General features: G+C 45.0%; 1 protein-coding gene across 5 annotated transcripts in view; it reads right to left on the bottom strand.

Annotated features, from left to right (window-relative positions):
* Window positions 1–432: 432 nt before the first annotated feature.
* PHC1 (polyhomeotic homolog 1) overlaps window positions 433–22,795 on the bottom strand; it is a 61,826-nt gene continuing 39,463 nt past the window's right edge. For 2 of the 5 annotated variants that reach the window (XM_056529157.1, XM_056529156.1), the window contains exons 13-15: window positions 20,425–20,575; window positions 9,502–9,727; window positions 433–829 (exon numbers count right to left, since the gene is read on the bottom strand). In XM_056529157.1, the coding sequence (XP_056385132.1) occupies window positions 675–829; window positions 9,502–9,727; window positions 20,425–20,575 (532 nt within the window). In that variant the 3' untranslated portion in view covers window positions 433–674. Of the gene's footprint in view, window positions 830–9,501; window positions 9,728–20,415; window positions 20,576–22,795 lie in introns of all 5 variants that reach the window. The other 3 variants (XM_056529155.1, XM_056529154.1, XM_056529158.1) reach the window with 2 other exon arrangements.

Genomic DNA, 22,795 nt, shown 5'->3' on the forward strand with positions numbered 1-22,795 from the left:
TGTCCAACATATTTAACCATTGCATATATGTGCAACAGACCAGCGTACACAAATGAGAGGCACACGGAGAAAACAGTGTGGACATGTCAGAAATACCGGTCTCTACAGTAAGCGTGATCAGGGGATCTCATTATATACATTCAGGTCCATGTAGAAATGTGTGCATATGATTCGACAGTACAGAGACCCCTGTACCTGTATAGACCAGTATATTTACAAAGCCTTTATCTGTATCTCACCTACAGATCTGCTACATGTACTTAGATTTATGTCCGCTGCCCCACCTAATCTGGAACCTATTAATGTCCTCCTCTGTCCATAGACAACGTGTCTAATTCACAAAGAGCATCAATCTGCGCAAGGCTACAAAAGTCTCTTTCATTGCTTGCCCCTACTTGGCCCAGTACCTGAATGAACAGATACAGACATATAGAAGATAGAGATATATATTTAGAGGAATAATGAAGAGATGGTAAAAGAAGAGCTTGGAGCACGTGTAGGGGAGTGTTTTAGAAATGGTGGCCAGTTGTTAAGGCCGCTGATGTCCCAATGGTTTTTTTTCTCTCTGAGTTCTGTCTTCCCTACTCTTTCGCTTGGAACAGGGGGGCAATCGCCTGGGGAGTCCTCAGTCATTTTCTCCAACCCCTTGTGCTTTGTAGGGATAGCATAAAAAGTTAAGTCTCCTTTAACAGGTTAATTTTGGCGCAGATTTTCAATGCAGGTCCAAGTTTAATGTTCAGGGCACTCATAAGATGCTCTTCTTTTAGGAGTAGCAAAGCTTGCCCATCAATCTCTTGAGATCGGAAGTCTTCAGCTAAGTCTTGGCATCCTGCAGGGAGGGAGGGAATTGTAAAAGGTTAGTCTAATACAATGTTCCCCAACCCTTGTATCTCCGGCTGTTGAAAATCTACAACTCCCAGCACGCCCCAATAATGGGGAATAACTCATGGGTCTTACAATATCGTTCAACGATGAAATGAAGGAAATACCTCTAGCAACAACAACAGATTCCAATTTGCCCAGTGCAAGTTTTAACCCCTTAAGGACATAGGGCGTATCCATACGCCCCCGTTTCCAAGTCCTTAAGGACCGAGGGCGTATGGATACGCCCTGAGCATTTCCGGCCCCCACCGCTAGCCGGAGGGGAGCCGGATGCCTGCTGAAATCGTTCAGCAGGCATCCCGGCATATCGCCCAGGGGGGTCATTATGTCCCCCCATGTCGGCGATTGCCGCAGATCGCTGGACAATTCAGTCCAGCGATCTGCGGCAGATTCCGGGTCAATCGGGTCTCCAGTGACCCGATGACCCGGAATTACTGGCTGATCGGGGCCGTCAGAGACGGCCCCGAACAGCCATTGCCAGCAGGGGTGAGGTGGCACTGGTGCCACCTCACAATCGCCCTGATTCGTCGGCCGGATTACCGGCCGACCAATCAGGGCGCCTGCTGCGGGTGTCACTCCCGCAACCCGCTCCGCCCCTCTTCCGGAGGACGTGAGCGGGTGCGGGAAGACGACCCCCGGTGCTGGGGACCCCGATCCCCGGCGTCCCTGTTGGGATCGGGGCCCCAGGAGCAGCGGCGGCGGAGACGACGAGGGACTGACCTGTGCTGCTGGATCGTTGGAGGTGAGTGACAGCCTCCTGCTGTTGCTTAGCAACAGCTCCCAGCATGCAACAAGGGCATGCTGGGAGCTGTAGTTATGCAACAGCAGGAGGCAGACCACCACAACTCCCAGCATGCCCTTATGGGCATGCTGGGATTTGTAGTTTTGCAACAGCTGAAGGCACATTCTTTCTATGGAAAAGTGTACCTTCAGCTGTTGTGTAACTACAACTCCCAGCTTGCACAATCAGCTAAAGTGCATGCTGGGAGTTGTAGTGGTGCATCTGGTGGTTGCATAACTACAACTCCCAGCATGCCCGTTGGCTGTCGGTGACTGCTGAGAGTTGTAGTTTTGCAACAGCTGAAGGCACACTGAGTTAAGTAGTAAACCAGTGTGTCTCCAGCTGTTGCATAACTACAATCCCCAGCATCCCCAGCCAATGTAGTATGCCTCCGGCTGTTGCATAACTACAAGACCCAGCATGCCCTTCCGCTGTCCGTACATGCTGGGGGTTGTAGCTTTTGCAACAGCTGAAGGCACACTGGTTGCAAAACACTGAGTTTGTTACCAAACTCGGTGTTTCACAACCTGTGTGTCTCCAGCTGTTGCAAAACTACAACTCCCAGCATGCACTGATAGACCGTACATGCTGGGAGTTGTAGTTTTGCAACAGCTGGATGTTTCCCCCCCCAATGTGAACGTACAGGGTACACTCACATGGGCGGAGGATTACAGTAAGTATCCGGCTGCAAGTTTGAGCTGCGGCAAATTTTCTGTCGCAGCTCAAACTGCCAGCGAGAAACTACTGTGAACCCCCGCTCGTGTGACTGTACCCTAAAAACACTACACTACCACAAAATAAAATAAAAAGTAAAAAACACTACATATACACATACCCCTACACAGCCCCCCTCCCCTCCCCAATAAAAATGAAAAACGTCTGGTACGTCACTGTTTCCAAAACGGAGCCTCCAGCGGTTGCAAAACCTACAACTCCCAGCATGCACTGATAGACCGTCCATGCTGGGAGTTGTAGTTTTGCAACAGCTGGATGTTCCCCCCCCCCCCCCCCCCAATGTGAACATACAGGGTACACTCACATGGGCGGAGGATTACAGTAAGTATCCGGCTGCAAGTTTGAGCTGCGTCAAATTTTCTGCCGCAGCTCAAACTGCCAGCGAGAAACTACTGTGAACCCCCGCTCGTGTGACTGTACCCTAAAAACACTACACTACACTACCACAAAATAAAATAAAAAGTAAAAAACACTACATATACACATCCCCTCCCCAATAAAAATGAAAAACGTCTGGTACGCCACTGTTTCCAGAACGGAGCCTCCAGCTGTTGCAAAACAACTACTCCCAGTATTGCCAGATAGCCACTGACTGTCCAGGCATGCTGGGAGTTTTACAACAGCTGGAGGCCCCCTGTTTGGGAATCACTGGCGTAGAATACCCCTATGTCCACCCCTATGCAATCCCTAATTTAGGCCTCAAATGCGCATGGCACTCTCACTTTGGAGCCCTGTCGTATTTCAAGGCAACAGTTTAGGGCCACATATGGGGTATCGCCGTACTCGGGAGAAATTGGGCTTCAAATTTTGTGGGGTATTTTTTGCTATTACCCTTTTTAAAAATGTAAAATTTTTGGGAAAACAAGCATTTTAGGTAAAAAAAATAATTTTTTTTTACATATACAAAAGTCATAAAACACCTGTGGGGTATAAAGGTTCACTTAACCCCTTGTTACGTTCCCCGAGGGGTCTAGTTTCCAAAATGGTATGCCATGTGTTTTTTTTTTTTTGCTGTCCTGGCACCATAGGGGCTTCCTAAATGCGGCATGCCCCCAGAGCAAAATTTGCTTTCAAAAAGCCAAACATGACTCCTTCTCTTCTGAGACCTGTAGTGCGCCAGCAGAGCACTTTTCACCCCCATATGGGGTGTTTTCTGAATCGGGAGAAATTGGGCTTCAAATTTTGGGGGGTGTTTTCTGCTATTACCCTTTTTAAAAATGTAAAAATTTTGGGAAACCAAGCATTTTAGGTAAAAAAAAATAAAAAATGTTCACATATGCAAAAGTCGTGAAACACCTGTAGGGTATTAAGGTTCACATTACCCCTTGTTACGATCCCCGAGGGGTCTAGTTTCCAAAATGGTATGCCATGTGTTTTTTTTTTGCTGTTCTGGCACCATAGGGGCTTCCTAAATGCGACATGCCCCCAGAGCAAAATTTGCTTTCAAAAAGCCCAATGTGACTCCTTCTCTTCTGAGACCTGTAGTGCGCCAGCAGAGCAATTTTCACCCCCATATGGGGTGTTTTCTGAATCGGGAGAAATTGGGTTTCAAATTTTGGGGGGTATTTTCTGCTATTACACTTTTTAAAAATGTAAAATTTTTGGGAAACCAAGCATTTTAGGTAAAAAAAATATAATTTTTTTTACATATGCTAAAGTCGTGAAACACCTGTGGGGTATTAAGGTTCACTTTACCCCTTGTTACGTTCCCTGAGGAGTCTAGTTTCCAAAATGGTATGCCATGTGTTTTTTTTGCTGTTCTGGCACCATAGGGGCTTCCTAAAGGTGACATGCCCCCCAAAAACCATTTGACGCTCCTTCCCTTCTGAGCCCTCTACTGCGCCCGCTGAACAATTAACATAGACATATGAGGTATGTGCTTACTCGAGAGAAATTGGGTTTCAAATACAAGTAAAAATTTTCTCCTTTTTACCCCTTTCAAAAATTCAAAAATTGGGTCTACAAGAAAATGCGAGTGTAAAAAATGAAGATTTTGAATTTTCTCCTTCACTTTGCTGCTATTCCTGTGAAACACCTAAAGGGTTAATACACTTACTGAATGTCATTTTGAATACTTTGGGGGGTGTAGTTTTTATAATGGGGTCTTTTATGGGGCATTTCTAATATGAAGACCCTTCAAATCCACTTCAAACGTGAACTGGTCCATGAAAAATAGCGAGTTTGAAAATTTTGTGAAAAATGTCAAAATTGCTGCTTAACTTTGAAGCCCTCTGGTGTCTTCCAAAAGTAAAAACTCATAAATTTTATGATGCGAACATAAAGTAGACATATTGTATATGTGAACCCAAAAAAAATATATTTTGAATATCCATTTTCCTTACAAGCAGAGAGCTTCAAAGTTAGAAAAATGCAAAATTTTCATTTTTTTCATCAAATTTGGTGATTTTTCACCAAGAAAGGATGCAAGTTACCATAAAATTTTACCACTAAGTTAAAGTAGAATATGTCACGAAAAAACAATCTCGGAATCAGAATGATAACTAAAAGCATTCCAGAGTTATTAATGTTTAAAGTGACAGTGGTCAGAATTGCAAAAAACGCTCCGGTCCTTAAGGTGAAAAAGGGCTCGGTCCTTAAGGGGTTAAAGGGTACCTCTCATCAAATAAACTTTTGATATATTTTAGATTAATGAATGTTGAATAACTTTCCAATAGCATGTTAATGAAAAATATGCTTCTTTCTATTGTATTTTTCCCGATCAGTCCTGTCAGCAAGCATTTCTGACTCATGCTGGAGTCCTAAACCCTCAGAGCTGCCAGCTTGCTTTGTTCACAGACAAACAGGCTGTGAACAAAGCAGGCTGGCAGCTCTGAGTGTTCTCCTTTGTGAGCTCGTAGTGTTTAGGACTCCAGCATGAGTCTGAAATGCTTGCTGCCAGGACTGGTAGGGAGACCCCTAGTGGTCATTTCTTCAAAGTGGAAAATTAAATAGAAAGAAGCATATTTTTTAATAACATGCAATTGTGAAGTTATTCTGCATACATTAATCTATAATATATCAAAAGTTTATTTGATGAGAGGTACCCTTTAAACATGGAAGCAGAGATCTTAGCACAGCGCTGCGCTGTCCCCATCGGGGTACTACTCACATCACCCGTAAGCACTGCCCTCCTTGTCCTCCTTTTTGTTGCGGGCCGCCGGCGCTGACACTCTATACTGTATCCCTATGCCCGGGCTGCAAAAGGTAAACAAACTTTAACGCATGTTCCTACGTTGGCCTTACGCTCTTCCTGGGGACGTGAACGTCGTAGAGCCGTCAGCCTATCAAAGGCCGCAGCGATGTTCCGCCCCGGCCGGTGATAGGCTGAGCCCACTGTCATGTAAGAAGCCGGCTTGTTACATGACAGTGCGCTCAACCTATCACTGGCCGAGGAGGAACATCGCTGCGGCCGGTGATAGGCTGATGGCTCTGTGACGTTCCATTCCCCAAGAAGCAGGTCCGGATCGACGGTGAAGGTGAGTTAAAGTTTATTTTGTGTACCTTTTGCAGCCCGGGCATAGGGATAAAGTATAGAGCAATGGTCTTCAACCTGCAGACCTCCAGATGTTGCAAAACTACAACTCCCAGCATGCCCAGACAGCCGTCGCTGTCCGGGCATGCTGGGAGTTGTAGTTTTGCAACATCTGGAGGTTGAAGACCACTGGTATAGAGTGTCAGCGCCGGCGGCCGCAACAAACAGGAGGACGAGGAGGGCAGCGCTTGCGGGTGACATATGTGAGTATTTACCCCGATGGGGACAGCGCAGCGCTGGGCTATTAATTTGGGGGGGGGGGGGGGGCAGAACAGCGCTCGTGGGTCACATATGATTAGTTCCCCGATGTGGGGACATCGCTTCAATGGGTGGAGTGGCTGATGTGTGGGAGGAAGGAAAGTAAACAAACTTTCAAGCATGGAACTATGGGATGTGTAGTTTAGAGAAGAAAATCCAACAGGGAATACCCAGTTCTGGCAGGTATGTGCTAAAATCACCTTATGGTGGATAACCCTTTTAAATGTATCTCATACAGACAAGGGTAATGTGTAGGGATACATTTGCTTACAACTAAGAATAGGTTCTCTCAGATAACCACACTGAACACAGTGGGCTTTGAACACACTTAACCCCTTAAGGACATAGCGTTTTTCCACTTTCGTTTTCTCCTCCATACCTTTTAAAAATCATAACCCTTTCAATTTTGAACCTAAAAATCCATACGATGTCTCATTTTTTGCGCCACCAATTCTACTTTGTAATGACATCAGTCATTTTACCCAAAAATCTATGGAGGAATGGAAGAAAAAACACCATTTTGTAAATTTTGGGGGCTTCTGTTTCTATGCAGTAAATTTTTCATTAAAAATGACACCTTATCTTTATTCTGTAGGTCTATACGATTAAAATGATACCCTACTTATATAGGTTTGATTTCTTAATTACTTCGGAAAAAAATAACTACATGCAGGAAAATTTATACATTTAAAATTGTCCTCTTCTGACCCCTATAACTTTTTTTTGTTGTTCCATGTACGGGGCGGTATGAGGGCTCATTTTTTGCGCCGTGATCTGAAGTTTTTAGCGGTAGCATTTTTGTTTTGATCGGACTTATTGATTGCTTTTTATTCTTTTTTTTTTTAGGTTATAAAAAAAAATATGCTATTTTGGACTTTGGAATTTTTTTGCGCGTACGCCATTGACCGTACAGTTTAATTAATGATATATTTTTATAGATCAGACATTTACGCACGCGGCGATACCACATATGTTTATTTTGATTTACAGTTTTTTTTTATATGGGAAAAAGGGGGGTGATTCAAACTTTTATTAGGGAAGGGGTTAAATGATCTTTATGAACTTTTTTTTTTTCACTTTTTTTTTCTTGCAGTGTTATAGCTCCCATAGGGGCCTATAACACCGCACACACTGATCTTTTACACAGATCACTGCACTTATCGGCGGTTGATTGCTCAAGCCTGGATTTCAGGCTTGCAGCAATCAATCGCCGTTCGGACGCGCAGGAGGCAGGTAAGGCACCCTCCTGCTGTGTCCCAGCTGATCGGGACATCGCGATTTTATCGCGATGTCTCGATCAGCCCGACTGAGCTGTTGGGATACTTTTAAACGCGGCGATCAAATTTGATCGCCACGTCTAAAGAGTTCATGCCGGACATCTGCCGGAACAGCGATGTCCGGCATTAGCCACGGGTCTTGGCTGCTGATAGCAGCCGGGACCGTGCGGGTATGATGCGAGCTCAGCTCCTGAGCTCGCTTCATAACCCTCCGGTGCCGCAGCACGGGGTATACTCTGCGTTCTGCGTCAAGGAGTTAAAATGCGTTCGGAAAGTTTAAAAAATTTTTCTCTTTTTTTTTTTTTACGTATTGCAGCCTTAAAGCGTACCTGTCAGATCCAATTAAAACACATTTTTTTTATATATCACTCAGTACCTAATCCTGACCATGTACATCTAATTTTTATGTGTCTAGCACCTTTATATATTTTTTTATTACACTTAATTTCGCTCACTAGTCTGAATTCCTCTCAAAGGGAGGGGGCGTGGCCTCACTGTGCAGGTCTCCGCCCCCTCTCTCAGTATGCTGTCTGCTCACATCTCCCCTAGCATTAGCAAAACTACAATTCCCAGCTTGTCCTCACTGACAGTAGCGGGACACAAGCTGACAGTGGGAGGATTTTTCCTCCAGCTCTGAGCCCTGCGCTCACAACAGTCTATCAAGGAAGTGTGTCCATGACATGGGTGATGACGCATGGACACAGCAGGACTAGTATGTGTCCAAGCAGGCAGGGGGGGCAGTTGTTGGACTGTCTTTTTCAATATGAAATACTGAGAATTTTAGAAATCTTTGTTAACCCCTTGCAACAAAATGCAGTTTATAAATTGTGCAGCGGCATGAAGCGATCTTAGAAGCTGAGCTTGCATGATACGCGCTTTATCCCGGCTACTATCAGCAAGTCAGGACCCGGGGCTCATGCCAGACATCATCAATCAGGCCGATGTTTGGCATTAACCCTTTAGATGCTGCAATAAAAAAGTTGATCACGGCATCTAAAAGTGGCGAAATCTGTTCCTGGTAGCTCAGTGGTGCCAATTGGGACCATTGTGGGGAAATCGTGATTTCCTGATCAGCTGTAAGGACGAAGGAAAGTCTCTTACCTCCTTCCCTGCGTCCAATCGGTGCTCCTATGCTGCAGCCAGCCATTGCACCCTGTAGCAATCGAGCACTGACAACACTGATAAATGCTCTCCTATGGAACAGCATTGATCAGTGTATGCAAACTGAAGATTGCAAGTAATAGTCTCCTATGCAGACTAAAAAATGTTGAGTTAAGTGTTAAATAATAAATATATATGAATGAACTAACCCTTTTCCCTAATAAATGATTGCCTTTTCCCATTTTTTAAATGAAATTATGTAAACAAAAATAAACAATCATATATGATTGCCACGTGCGTAAATGTCCGAACTATTAAAATATAATGTTAATTCAACTGCACAGTCAACGGCGCAAGTCAAGAATTGCATATTTTTGGTCACTTCTTATACCAGAAAAAAAATGAATAAAAAGCAATCAAAAAGTCCCATCAAAACAAAAAAAATGTTATCACTAAAAACTTAAGACCATGGTGCAAATAATGAGCCCTCTCATGTCTGTGTCTATGTAAAAATAAAGAAGTTATAGGGGTCAGAAGGGGACAATTTTAGACATTCATTTTCATACAAAAATAAAACAAAACCTATAACTTGGATATCGTTCTAATTGTAGGGACATACAGATTAGATATAACATGTCATTGGTACCTAAAAGTGCACTGCGTAGAAAAGGAAGACTTAAAAGTTACACATTTTTTTCAATTTCTATCCTCAGGAAAGGCCATCAATATTAATTCAGCAGGGGTCCGACTTCAGGCACCTCTAGGCAGTGAGAGCTGCAGCCTCTCCTATGTTCACCAATTAGTAAGTAGCGGTGCAAAGTACTGTCGCCTTGCCATAGTCAATGGACTTTATGTGGCTGGATAATCAGTTTAAACACAAATTGACACAAATAACTGGCAATGGTATCCTTCCTGCCTAGAAGAGTATCATGTACCTTGCAAAGAAGAAATAAACTCATACACCTCCTCCACACTCCAGCGGCTAGGATTGCTTGACAAAAACACCGGATTAATCCCCAGTAGCTCCGAATTCGAGGGTCCGCTAGTTGGAGTACTCCCATCTCTCTCCCGTTGTGGCGTTCTGCAGGACGGTGGTGCTGGAGATGTTGGAGAAAAAGAGTCTTCATAGCTGGAATTATCAGACCCACGGCTGGAATCCTCCTGTAATTAAATGTCAATCTTAAAGAATTAGAACCCTGGACATATGTACCAAACAGACTTTCTACAAGTAAGTTAACATATCTACTCAATTGGGTAAATCTGCAACCAATCCATACACTCTGTATAGATTAGAAAAATGTAAACTACACCAAAAGAAAAAGTTCTGAATTAGATTTTATAAATCTTATCTACATGCATGGTACCATTATCTGCTGCAGGATTTTCTAAGTAAAAAAAAAAAAAAAAATTAAATTATCTGCAACAATTCCGCACGCTTAAAAGCACTTGAGTCTACTTTACATTGAACAGAAAGCATGAAAAATAGAGCAGAAAAAAAATAGGTCAGAGTGCCACTGATCTAATATTAAAGGAGATCTTTAGTGCTCTGAACTTTATCCCCTATTCAAAGGATAGGGGATAAGTTTTAGATCGCGGGGGGGTCCAAGCACTGCCCCCCCCCCCCGCCCGCGATTTCCTGTAAGGGGCCTCGGCAATGTACAGGAAAGGGGGCGTTCCGTCCCCGCATGACCCGGCAGCTGGCACGCCCCTCCATGAATCCCATTGAGATACATGGAGGGGAGTGCCAGCTGCCGCGTCATGCGGGGACGGAACGCCCCCTTTTCCTGTACATTGCCCCAGCGCTCGGACAGCCCATGATCTTAAACTTATCCCCTATCCTTCGGATAGGGTATAAAGTTCAGACCACTACAGATCTCCTTTAACTCTTTTAGGACCAAGCTAATTTTTTTTTTTCGAGGGTTTGTCTTTTCCTCATTACCTTCTAATAGACTTAACTCTTATTTTTCCATCTAAAAGACCAGTATGAGGGCTTGTTTTTTGCATCACCAATTGTACTTTGTAATGACATCACTCATTTTACCACCAACTGTACAGTGAGACAAACAAAAAACTGAAAAACCCCACCATTTTAAAACTTTTCGGGGCTTCCGTTTCTACCCAGTGCACTTTTTGTTAAAGGTTACTCCGGTGAAAAATTTTTTTTTTAAATCAACTGGCGCCAAAAAGTTAAACAGATTTGTAAATTACTTCTATTCAAATCTTTTAATCCTTCCTGTACTTATTAGCTGCTGAATACTACAGTGGAAATTCTTTTCCGTTTGAAACACAGAGCTGTCTGCTGACATCATGAGCACAGTGCTCTCTGCTGACATCTCTGTCCATTTTAGGAACTGTCCAGGGTAAAAGGAAATCCCCATAGCAAACATATGCTGTTCTGGACAGTTAAAAAAAAAAATGGACAGAGATGTCAGCAGACAGTTCTTTGTTTCAAAAAGAAAAGAATTTCCGCTGTAGTATTCAGCAGCTAAGAAGTACAGGAAGGATTAAGATTTTTTTTTATAGAAGTAATTTACAAATCTGTTTAACTTTCTAGCACCAGTTGATTAGCAAAAAAAAAAAAAATTTCACCGGAGTACCCCTTTAACAATGACACCTTGGGGGCATTTAATCAAAGTTGTCTATTTCCCGCATTAAAATAGAACAACCTAAGGCCGGTCTGCTGTGCGCTTTATTTATCAAAAGTCGCACGGCTCTTGATAAATTCTGCGCACAGACTTCGGGATCTACGGTTTAGACTGTATTTAAATCTGCTCCAGCATGGTCTGACATTTTAGCGTACTTTCAGCCGATGTGACTTTTCGCTGATAAATTCAGCACCAATGCTTTTTTCTGTCTAAAACTGACTAGAATGCATCAAGTTCTAAAAATCCTCTAAAGCAAAAGTCACAAAAAAGTTGCATGTATTTAGACTGCGACTTTCTGGGTGTCAATTTTAGATGGGAAAAAAAACAGTCTAAATCCTTTGATAACTACCCCCCCCCCCCCCCCATTATCTTTATTCAGTAGATCCATATGATGATACCCAATTTATATAGGCTTTGTTTTATTTTACTACTTTTTAACCTGTTAGGGATGGAGGGCGTATGGGTACGCCCTCGCGTCCCGGTACTTGACAGAGGGCATACATGTACGCACTTTTCCCGTTCCCAGGGTTTAAAGCACGCTCACGAGCAGAACAAGCATCAAATCCGGTGTGTCCTGTCTGTTATCAGCAGCCAGGACTCAGGGTAAATGCCAAGCACTGCCGATCAGGCCGATGCCCGGCATTATCCCTTTAGACGCTGGGATCAAAGTTGATTGCGGTGTCTAAAAATTAAAGAAAAGTGTCCTGCCAGCTCAGAGGAGCTGATCGTGACAATGGCGACAAAAATCGAGATGTCCCGATCAGCTAACTGGACAGCAGGAGGGTCCTCACCTGCCTCCTCACTGTCCAACATGTGATCTGCTGCACCATGCTCAGCAGGCTGAAGCAGCAGAGCACCAATACTGATCAATGCCATGCTATGGCATAGCATTGATCAGTGTATGCAATCAAAAAATTTCATGGTATATCCCCCTATGGGGGGCTAAAAAAATAAAAATAAATAAATAGTGTTAAAAAAAAGTTTTTATAAGGGGGGCAGGGGGTGAGGACGCACACTACTGGAGCTCCGGTCCTGCACTCGTTATAACAAACGCATCTGGCGAGATTTATGGGGAGAATTTATAAAAAACACAAGAAAGGGGCTCCATCTCGTCCCCCCTCCCCGGAGAAGGCCCTTGCTGCTATTTTACAAGGTCCCAGGCCCGCCGGAGCTCATACTTACCTCTGGGCAATATGACCGCCAGTGCCTCCGTGACTGCCAGCCCTGCATCTGTGCCTGCCGCTCCTCCACATACCCCGGTGCCTCCTGCTCCCCTGCCAGCGGGGGATCACCGCTGCTTCTCCACCGCTGCTTGGCTCGGCCTCCTCTGCAGGGCGGCCGCCATCTGAAGAAGTCCTGGGGAGCGGCGCCTTGCAAAATGGCGGCGCCCTGACGGCCTGCTCTTCTCCTGCCAGGGAAGGCCACCCTCCAGCACCAAAGTCGGGAACCCGCACCGGGACCCAGGTAGGCGCTATGCTTGCCCTTACTGGCCCCCACAATGGACTGCATCTCATGAGCCCTCTAGACAGAGGGACCTGGCTCCTGCTCCCCTGTTGTCCCCTCCACAGGGATATAAATGGGCAGGCCGCCTCCTGATCCCTCTGCTGCTTCCATGTACCCCTCTGCTCTGAAGGGTCCTGATACTGGAGACCTGCTTGCTATGGGGCCCTGACCTGGCCCCTGAGGAGTGGCCCCCAGTGTCCCAACGACGTTCTTCTCCTGAGGTAGCCCTCTATGCAGCACCCAGCAGCCTCACCATCAGGGGGCTGCTGCCTCTCCTTCCTGGTCCTTGGGCTCCCCATGGGATTCCCCCTCCCATCATCCCCCTACAAGGGACCACCTGTTGCTCTCACCTGATGCTCCACCAGGGGCAAAACACCAAGCGGGACTGCCCCCTGGTGCTCCATCCCAGGAGCCTCCACCCAGCCTGAGAGGTACCACTTCCATGTTTGGGGCTCCTTCCATGACCATGCTTTTGTTGTCCATTCACAGCCCCCCCGGACACTCACTCCCTCCTTCCTCTCACCGCCCTATTACCCCGGTGGACCAAAGTTCTCTGGTGGCCTCACTCCCCACAAAGGATGATCTTTCTTCTTTGGCTAAACAGATGGTTGCAGAGTGCAAGGAAAAATTTGTTCAACTTCGCCAGACGTCTCCATATTGTCCATTGGGTGGAGGCAGTGGAGGCTGCGCAAGAATCCTCTTCTATTGTTCAAGCCTTGCAGGAGGTGGTGAGACAACACAGTGATCAGCTCTTCGCTCTACAACAACATCTTGTCAACGTTGAGAACAGTAACAGACGAAACAATATTCGCCTGCGTGCTCTTCGGCCTCCTAATCCTGATGACCAGCACCCCCGAGATGTAATCTGTCAGGTACATTTATATGCCATCAAAGAGGACATCCGCCATTCAGCACAAGCCCACAGGTGAATTTTCTACATCGATGTCCAAGTTCAACTGTTCCCGGACTTATCCCGACACACCTTGGCCCCAAGAGCTGCACTCAAACCTGTCCTTGAAATTCTACGGGAACGTGATCTCCCCTATCACTGGGGTTTCCAATTCGCTCTTTAAGTCCGCAAAAGTGGGAAGACTTTCTCCTGAGGATTTGCCTGGGTTCTTGTGGGACTTGGACCCTCCATTCCTCCGCCTGATTGGCCTTAACTGTCCTCGGGAGCCCCTAAGAGGCCTCTCCTACGGTCCTCTCAACAGTCCACACAGTTTCCACATCCCAACCTGCCTCCCAGAAGTGATAGTCATCAGTGACCGATCACCCGCTGACAGACCTCCACTGGCCACCGGAAAACTTAGTAGCCATTGCTTAACATGTTTATGTTATTCTCTGTTTTATCTCTGATATAGGGTGGCCTTTTGGAAGATGGGAGACTGCCAGCTGCCTTGGTTACCTGATGGCTTTGTGCCCCTGGTTATTTTCCCTTTTTTTTATCCCCCTTCCTCCCTCCCTCCCCCCCCCCCCTTCTTTCTCCCTTTCCCTACTACTCCCCCTATTCTCCCTCCATCTCCCCGCCCCTTACTTTTCTACTCTTCTCCCTATATTCTTGTCCAGTGATGCTCCATTTGGGATCTTTTCCCCTCCTCATTCTCCTCTCCTCATGTCGCTGTACCTAACTGCCAGATGTCCTCTTCCCTTTCTTCCTTGTTCATGTATGGGGTGCTGTTCCAGACTCCCCTCCTGATTCTGTGACTTCCACTTCCCCCCAATAGTTTGGAGTTCCTACCGAAGGTGCCTTTTGGTGTCCGGTTCTCCTGTCAGCTTTTGCTGTTGTGTTTAGTGTGTGCTGCAGCGGTTTCTTTTCTGCTGCTACCTCTTTAGCTTTCTTGTGCCGTTTTCCTCTTTCTCTTGCCTCTCTTTGTTCAGTGTTTCTTATTTATTTGCTTTTCTCAACAGCCGAGGCGGACCCGTTCGGAGGCGTTTCCTCCTTCCCTTGATGGTGAACCTCAATATCACTTCCTTCAATATGAAAGGCTTTAACATTTCGGCGAAGCGGACGCAAATCTTGCATCATTTTCATAAAAGAAAGGTACAGGTCGCTTGTTCCCAGGAAACCCATTTTAAAGAGGGACATGCCCCGGCCCCCAAAAATAGGCACTATACCGTCTGGTTTTGCGACAATAATTCGGACTAGGTCTAAGGGGGTAGCCATTGCTCTGCACAAATCATTAACTCATCAGGTTACTAATGTTTTTATTGATACCCAAGCTAGGTATATTTTCGTCTCCTTATTAATAGGTGGCAGGTCCCTAACCTTCATAAATGTGTATGCCCCTAATCAAGGCCAAAGTGACTTACTTGACCACCTTATAGATTTTGTGTTACCAGTGATGCAGGGGACTGTGGTGCTGTGTGGAGACGTGTACCTAACTGTGGTAAAAATTCCACGGGTCGTTCCAGTCTTTTTTACTCCGTTATTAAGCAGGGGTTAAATGCTCCCTCGCTCAGCTTCAGCTTTGTGACCCTTGGCACCTACAACATCCCTCAGACAGGGATTAGAGTTTCTTCTCTTCTCCACACGATTCCTACAGTCACCTGGACTACATTTTAGTTCAGCATAACGCCCTCTCTTGGTTGTCTACCACCACCATAGGACACATTCTCTGGTCAGATCATACCCCGGTCTTCTGTTCCCTCCAGCTTCCATTCCTGACAAAGTGTGCTTGGTCGTGGAGGTTGAACGAGTTCCTCCTTTTGGACACGGTCTGTATGGCTGATCTTAACAGAACTACTTCCGACTGTTATTGTTCATAAGTCGGACTGCTCCCTTTGTTCAATGGGAGGCGCTAAAGTGTGTCCTCCGGGGAGTTCTTCTCAGACATGGCTCTAGACTGAAACGTGAGAAAGCCCACGCCCTTAGTCAGGCGCTAGCTAGGGACTCCTCACTTGAGCTGGCACACATTCGCTCGCCTGTTTTGCACGATTTGCAACTAGCTCGATTGGAGGTGAAACGCCTTCTGGAAGCCTCTTAGTGCCGTTGGCTTCAAGTAGGACGTAGTAAGTATTATGAACATGGAAACTAGAGCAGACGCATGCTTGCCAGGGCACTGAAGAGTAGATTGGCCCAGACCCATATTCCCACTATTTGGTCTCCCTCCGGGGCTATGGTACACACCACGGAAGATATTATGACCACCTTTCATTCCTTCTTCTCTGACCTGTACCATCTCCCGCCACCGCCATACCCTCCTGCCCGCCCTCACCTTTCCCTACCCTTCTGACTGATGAGATGGAAGCGCTGGATGCCCCCTTCTCCTCTGAGGAATTATCTTTAGTTAGTTATTCAGAATCTCCCGGGAGGGAAGAGCCCAGCTCGGGATGTTTCACTGCAAAGTTTTACAAAACTTTGCTGGATTCCCTCTCACCCACTGTGGGCTTTTAAATCTTTCTCTCGACTGCCCCCTACCTCTACGATGGCTCATGTTCTGCCTAAGCCCGCTAAGGACCCCTGTTCCTGTCATAGTTACAGGCCTATATCCCTATTGAATGTGGGCCTTAAAATTTACTCTAAATTGCTGGCCAATAGGCTGAATGTTCTCTTTCCCACTATAATTCATCCCGATCTGGTGGGGTTTGTGCCGGGTAGGGAAGCCAGGGACAATATGATTAAAACTGTAGATATCATGCATTACACGCAATCTCATAAGTTTCCCATGATGATCCTTTCTCTTAATGCCGAAAAGGCCTTTAATCTAATCTTCTGGTCCTACCTGGCATAGATCTTACAACATGTTGGTTTAGGCCCTAACTTTACTGCCAAAATTTTGGCACTGTACCGCTCTCCTACAGCCTGCCTAAGACTCAATGGCTCCTTCTCCAACCTGTTTTCTATCCACAATTACACCAGACAGGGCTGCCCCCTCTCCTGTACATCCTGGTAATGGAGCATCTTCTCGCCAGTATCAGAGCAGACCATGGCTATTGGGGACTCTACATATAAATGCTCTGCTTTTGCAGATGACCTTTTGGTCTATATCACTGACCCATTGGTGTCCCTCCCATGCTTGATGTCTCACTTGGCTGAGTTTGGAGCTTGGTCAAACTTCAAAATTAACTTTTCAAAATCGTAAGCGCTTAATGTCTCCCTACCCAGACGAACAGTGACCTCCCTGCAATCCGCCTTCCCATTCAGTTGGCCTAGTGGGGGCATCACATATTTGGGGACGGTGATTCCGCCTGACTTTTCCCGTTTATTTCCACTCAACTTCTCCCGCCTGTTGGCGCATTTCTGGGCAGACAGAGTCCTGGAATCGCAAAGATTTTTAATAGTTTTATCAAATTAATATTATCAAAATGATCCTGTGCCTCGCTTGCTTTACTTACTACAGACCATTCCCTTCCAAATTCCTTCTCTGTACTGGAGACAATTGCAGACGTGTTTTGGTTCCTTTGTGTGGGCCCTTGCACGCCCTCGCCTGAATCGGCTCACCCTGACACCCCCCAAAATCAGGGCGGAGTTGGTCTCTCTATCTCCGCCACTAACCCCTCCCGACCTTTTGCCGTGCATGGGAATCAGAGTTGGGCAAATCTTTCCCTCCTGAGCAATGGTCCAGGTTCTTCTTTCCGACACACAAAGCGGTGGTTGCCACAAAATCCCAGGAGACTAGTTTTAAAATTCTGTCTCGATGGTACCAAGTGCCAGCGATGCTTCATCGGTGGTACCCTTCTGTGCAGAGCTCTTGTTGGCATTGTGGTGGTGACAAGGGTACTATGACGCATATCTGGTGCAGTTGCCCCAAACTGAAACCGTTCTGGCGTTTGGTTCTTCGGGTCATTCATGATGTTACGGGGGTCCGGGTTCCACCTAGGCCTGAGGCAGCCCTGCTCAATACGTTTCCCATGGCGCAAGAGAAATACAAGAAGTCCTTAGCTCGTCACCTCCTCCAGGCTACTAAAACAAATATTCTGCGAAGGTAGAAATGTCCTGATCCTCCCTCTCTCGAGGAGTGGTTTACAGAAGTTGCTCAGATCAAACATATGGAAGAACTTTCGGCAGTCCACCCCACAGATATTTCTAGGTTTGGTGCTACCTGGCTTCCGTGGTCGGCATTTTGCTCCTCTCCGGAATACAGACTTCTGTGCTGAGGTCCCTTTCTCCTGCGCTATCGGTCATTTGGAATTCACTCTCTCCCTTCCCGGATATGCTCATCTTAGGTTGAGGGTCCTGTCTGTCCCTGCCCCGGCTGTGAGTCTGTGTTGTCTCCTCTTTCACTTCTTGGTCTTTCTTTGTCTTGTCCTAGTTTTTCCCCATTTTGTGTTTGTTATATTCTGAATTGTAATTTATGATCCTTACCTAAGGCTGGCTCATCACCCATTTACCCTCTCCTGTTTGGCAGTATGGCCCTTACTTGTTCTTGCCCTCCCTGTTCCTTTCCTCTGTAGCCTTTCCATCTTCGACCTGGCAAGTACTGAGGCCTATCCATCATGCTCAGTCACTGGTTATATAACGGAGTTTGTTTCGATTACAATGTATTGCATTTTGTTTCTGCATTTTATTGGCCCGTTTTGCATTTAGGCCTTGCAAGGCAGTTTTTGTCTGAACACTGATTGCTCATTTATGTCTATGTAATACATGGGTCTGTTCAATAAACCTCTTTTGAAAAAAAAAAAAAGTTTATAAAAGTTTATTAACCCCTTCCTAATAAAAGTTTGAATCCCCCCGAATGGTACCGATAAAAACTACAGACTACGGCACAAAAAGTTAGCCCTCATATAGCCCCGTACGGGAAAAAATGTTAAAGTTATAGGGGTCAGAATATGACAATTTTAAACATACAAATTTTGGTGCATGTAGTTATAACTTTTTTAAAGTAGCAAAATAAAATAAAACCTACATAAATTGGGTATCCTTGTAACTGTATGGACATACAGAATAAAGAAAAGGTGTGACTTACCGAAAAGTGCACTGCTTTGAAACATAAGCCCCCAAAAGTTACAAAATGGCTTTTTTTTTTTTATTTCACCCCACAAATAAGTTTTTTTTTCCGCCACAGATTGTTATAAAATAAGTGATGTCAGTACAAAGTACAATTGGTGACACAAAAAACAAGCCCCTATATGGGTCTGTAGGTGCAAAATTGAAATAGTTATGATTTTTTGAAGGAGAGGAGGAAAAAATGTAAGTGCAAAAACGAAAATTGGCCTCGTGCTTAAGGTCAAAATGAGATCTCATTTTTCATTTTTTTAGCCGTGATGTGTAGTTTTTAATCAGTACAATTTTGTAAAGTGACCAAAAATATACATTTCTGGGCTTTTTTTTTTTTTATGTCTACGCCATTGACCATGCGGATTAATGTTATATTTTAATAGTTCGGACATTTACGCATGCAGTGACATCACATATTTTTTTACATTATTTTATTGGAAAAATGGGAAAAAGGGGGGGGGGGGGTGAGTCAAACTTATTAGGGAAGGTTATTTTTTATTTTTTACACTTTTTCCTCAGTGCCCACAGGGCTTCAGCATTGGAGCACTGATCAGACGTCCAGCCATCCTCTAAGATGATCGGGATGCCGCGAACGACAGTCCTGATAAGCACGCTGGGCTAGCCGGGAATGGAATTTACCACTTTTTAAATGTCGCAATCAACTTTGATTGTACCATCTAAAGCGTTAATGCCGGACATCGGACCGATGGGCAATGTCTGGCATTAGTCGTTTGTCCCCGGTAGCTAATAGCAATCAGGGTATAAAGTGCGCTCAGCTGCTGAGAGTGCATCATACACGGGAGCCCACAGAGGAAGTAAATATATGTCCATTTGCAGGAAGGGGTTAATGGCACATCCTGAAGATTAGCCATCAATTGTGTAAGGCAGGATAATCCCTTTAACGCCTTAAGTACAACTGACGTAAATGTAAGCCCTGGCGCCCCGGTACTTCACACACCACGGTGTACATCCTGAGCGGCATTCCGAATATAGTGTAGGAGCTGTGCTCACTTCATAGCCTGTAAGTGATAACATTTTTTGTTCACATCACATTCTAGAAAAAAAAAAAAATGGAATAAAAAAGTAAAAAAGCCCAAAAGTGGTACAGATAAAAACTACAGATCCCAGCACAAAACTAGCCCTCATACCGCTCCGTATACAGAAAAATAAGAAAGTCAAAGTTGTCAGAATAGAGGAATTTTAAACAGTTATTTTGTTTACTAATTTTGAGCAGTACAATATAGAGAACATGTCATTTTTACCATATAATGTTCTACGTAAAACAAAACACCCCACCAAAAGTTGCAAAGTTGCAGTTCTTTCAATTTCCCCTCGTATATTTTTTGCACCGTAAATTCTATGGTAAAATGAAAAGTGTCAATACAAAGTACCATCAGTTACGCAAAAAAAAAAAATAAATAAATAAAGACAAGCCCTCTTACTGGTGAGTGAACGAAAAAATAAAAAAAGGCAAGAAGGAAAAAGGGGAAACACAAAAATTTTAACTGGCTGTGTCCTCAATGGGTTAAGGGGCACTGAATGTGTGATCAGTGAGGGACGTCCACAGAAACCCCCACTAACTGCAGTCCCGAATACCAGAGGCAAGGATACAAATACAGAGAGAATGAACTCACAGTACACAGGTACTAAAAGTGGATCAATATACGGCATGTATATTATACTGAATTTAAGTCTTTGTATTAATAATGCAGATTTTACATTTAAAACCATACTATGTCTACTAAATGAAAATAATCAAGCACCTCTGTTACCCTCATTCTCTTCCCCTGGATCTTGGCCCTTGCAATATCAGAGCTGTTCCTCCGTGGACCACGTCTGCGCACTCTTACACCTCCTGCTTCTTGGAGCTGGTTTAACTTCTTTCTTTGAAGACGAAACGGGTGTCTGCAACTGACATTATATCTTACAGACAAAATATATTTGTTTTAGAAGTCTTAACACTAATGTGTTTTATTTAATAACCAAAAACCTTTAAAGGATGTTCACACAGGTAAATTCTGCATGGTTTTTGATGAGAAAACTGCACCAATCTCCACATCAAAATACCCATGGTTTTACCATCTACCATTTTATAAATAGCACTAAAATCTGCATGGTAGATTTTGATGTTGATTTTTTTGTGTTTTTTTTTTTCCCCTCATGTAACCTAGATAGTTGGTGTAATGCACTTATCTTTTTCTAGGACACCTTTTTCTGTGTGTTTTGAAATGCCACATAGGGTGACAAAAGGGGGGGGGATGCAGTGGCACAGGTGGGTGATGAAGTGGCAGGAATGAAATGGCAATGAAGAGGGGAGACTCAGGCCAGGTGTAAAGCGGCAATGAAGAGGGGAGACTCAGGCCAGGTGTAAAACGACAAGGGGGGGGGGGGGCGAGAAAGTGGTTATGGGGGGTGATGAAAGATGAGGAATTAAATTGCACTAGTGGTGATGAAGGGGTATGTGAAATGGCACAGGGGGTGAGAAGGGTGTCGCAAAACTATGCAGGTCTAAAAAGGGTGTCACCAACATGAAAAGTTTGGCCTGTGTGGCTGCGGTCAGTGGTGACCACGTTATCCACAAGATTAAATGACAGGTTGCCAGGCCTATCAGGACTCCAATTGGCACCCTCATCATGCAATACCGGGGTACTGATTGGTTGTCGTGTCAGCCAATATTAGATTATATTAGATTTTTGATTATAGCCTGCCATAGGGTGGCAAAAATGGTTGACTGTAAAAAGGACCGTACACTGCAATAGAATGAAAATTCTAAATGACTTCCCTTTTCTATTTTAATCTCTCAATGACTGCCAATAAATCCTATTATAGCGCTTAGAAAATATTTCATATATAAAGTAGACTCATGATCTAAGCCCTCTTTGTCAGTGGAGAGTGTCAGCTGTATTAACAGCGGATACCCGCCTGCATCAAACAATACTCCTATTCAGCAGTTTAATGCTCGTTTACATGCCGCGATCAAGAGTGACAGGTGCTGCCCCTGCCAGGGGTCCATTAGCACCTCTGAGACATAATTTGAAGGCCTCCGTGCCTGCCATCTGAAGAACAGGCATCGCCAACTTGACAGTTCGCTTGCTCTTGCTTGCTCTGGTCTGAGAGTTGCTGTTTGAAGAGGCTGATTCTAGAGTTTTAGAAGCCAGGAGTTTGAAAGCAGGAGTTTGAGATCCCTGTGTTACTAAGGACTTTAGACTCAAAAGGTCTGCAGAGAATTTAATTGTAATATTTACTGTCAGTTTTTTCCTGTTAATATGTGAAATCCCCATAACTAAGATGGCCTCCATGTCGGAAAATGCAGTCCGGTGTACATCTTGCTCGATGTATACACTCCTTGAACAACAGTTTGAGAGTGCATACTGCTGTGCGAGATGTGTGCAATTTGTTCATTTGGAAGCCCAGATCTTGGATCTAGAGGGGCAACTGGCAACATTGAGACGCACTGACAACTTGAAGAGGAGTCTGCTGCTCACTGAGCAAGCACTCCCGGGGTAGAGGTGGGGGAGGATAGGGGGACGGAGGTGCAGGACAGTCAGGCTACCTGGGTTACAGTTAGAAAACGGGGTAGAGGGAAAAGTGTCAGGGAGGCTAGCCCTGAACTGGCATACCCCAACAAGTTTGCCCGGTTGGCAGATTAGGGGGATGCCATTTCAGAGCTAGCAGTACTGCAGCAAGACACTGCCTATGACCGCCACGGGGGTGTCTGCTCCAGTAAGGAAGAGACAGGTACTGGTAGTGGGGGGGGCTCAACTAGGGGGACAGACAAGGCGATCTGTAACAAAGACCGGGATAGTACAACAGTGTGTTGTCATTGACACCAATGACAAAGTAAGAGGTAGGTGGTGTTCTTTAAAATTATTTCAGGGACTTAACCCGCAAGCTTAAGGCAAGGACCTCCAAGGTAATATTTTTTTAAATATTACCTGTACCACGAGCCGCAACAGAGACACAACAGGAGATCAGGGAGATAAACAAGTGGCTCAGAAGCTGATGTAGGAAGGAGGGGTTTAGGTTCATCAAGAACTGGGCCGACTTCTCTGTCAGATACCGGCTCTACTAGAAGATGGCCAGAAGGGTAGGAGTGTTTAAACTAGGGACTTGGGGGGAGGGAAACTACAATATAGAAGGGGA

Source organism: Hyla sarda, chromosome 7, assembly GCF_029499605.1.
Source record: "Hyla sarda isolate aHylSar1 chromosome 7, aHylSar1.hap1, whole genome shotgun sequence".
NCBI lineage: Eukaryota > Metazoa > Chordata > Amphibia > Anura > Hylidae > Hyla > Hyla sarda.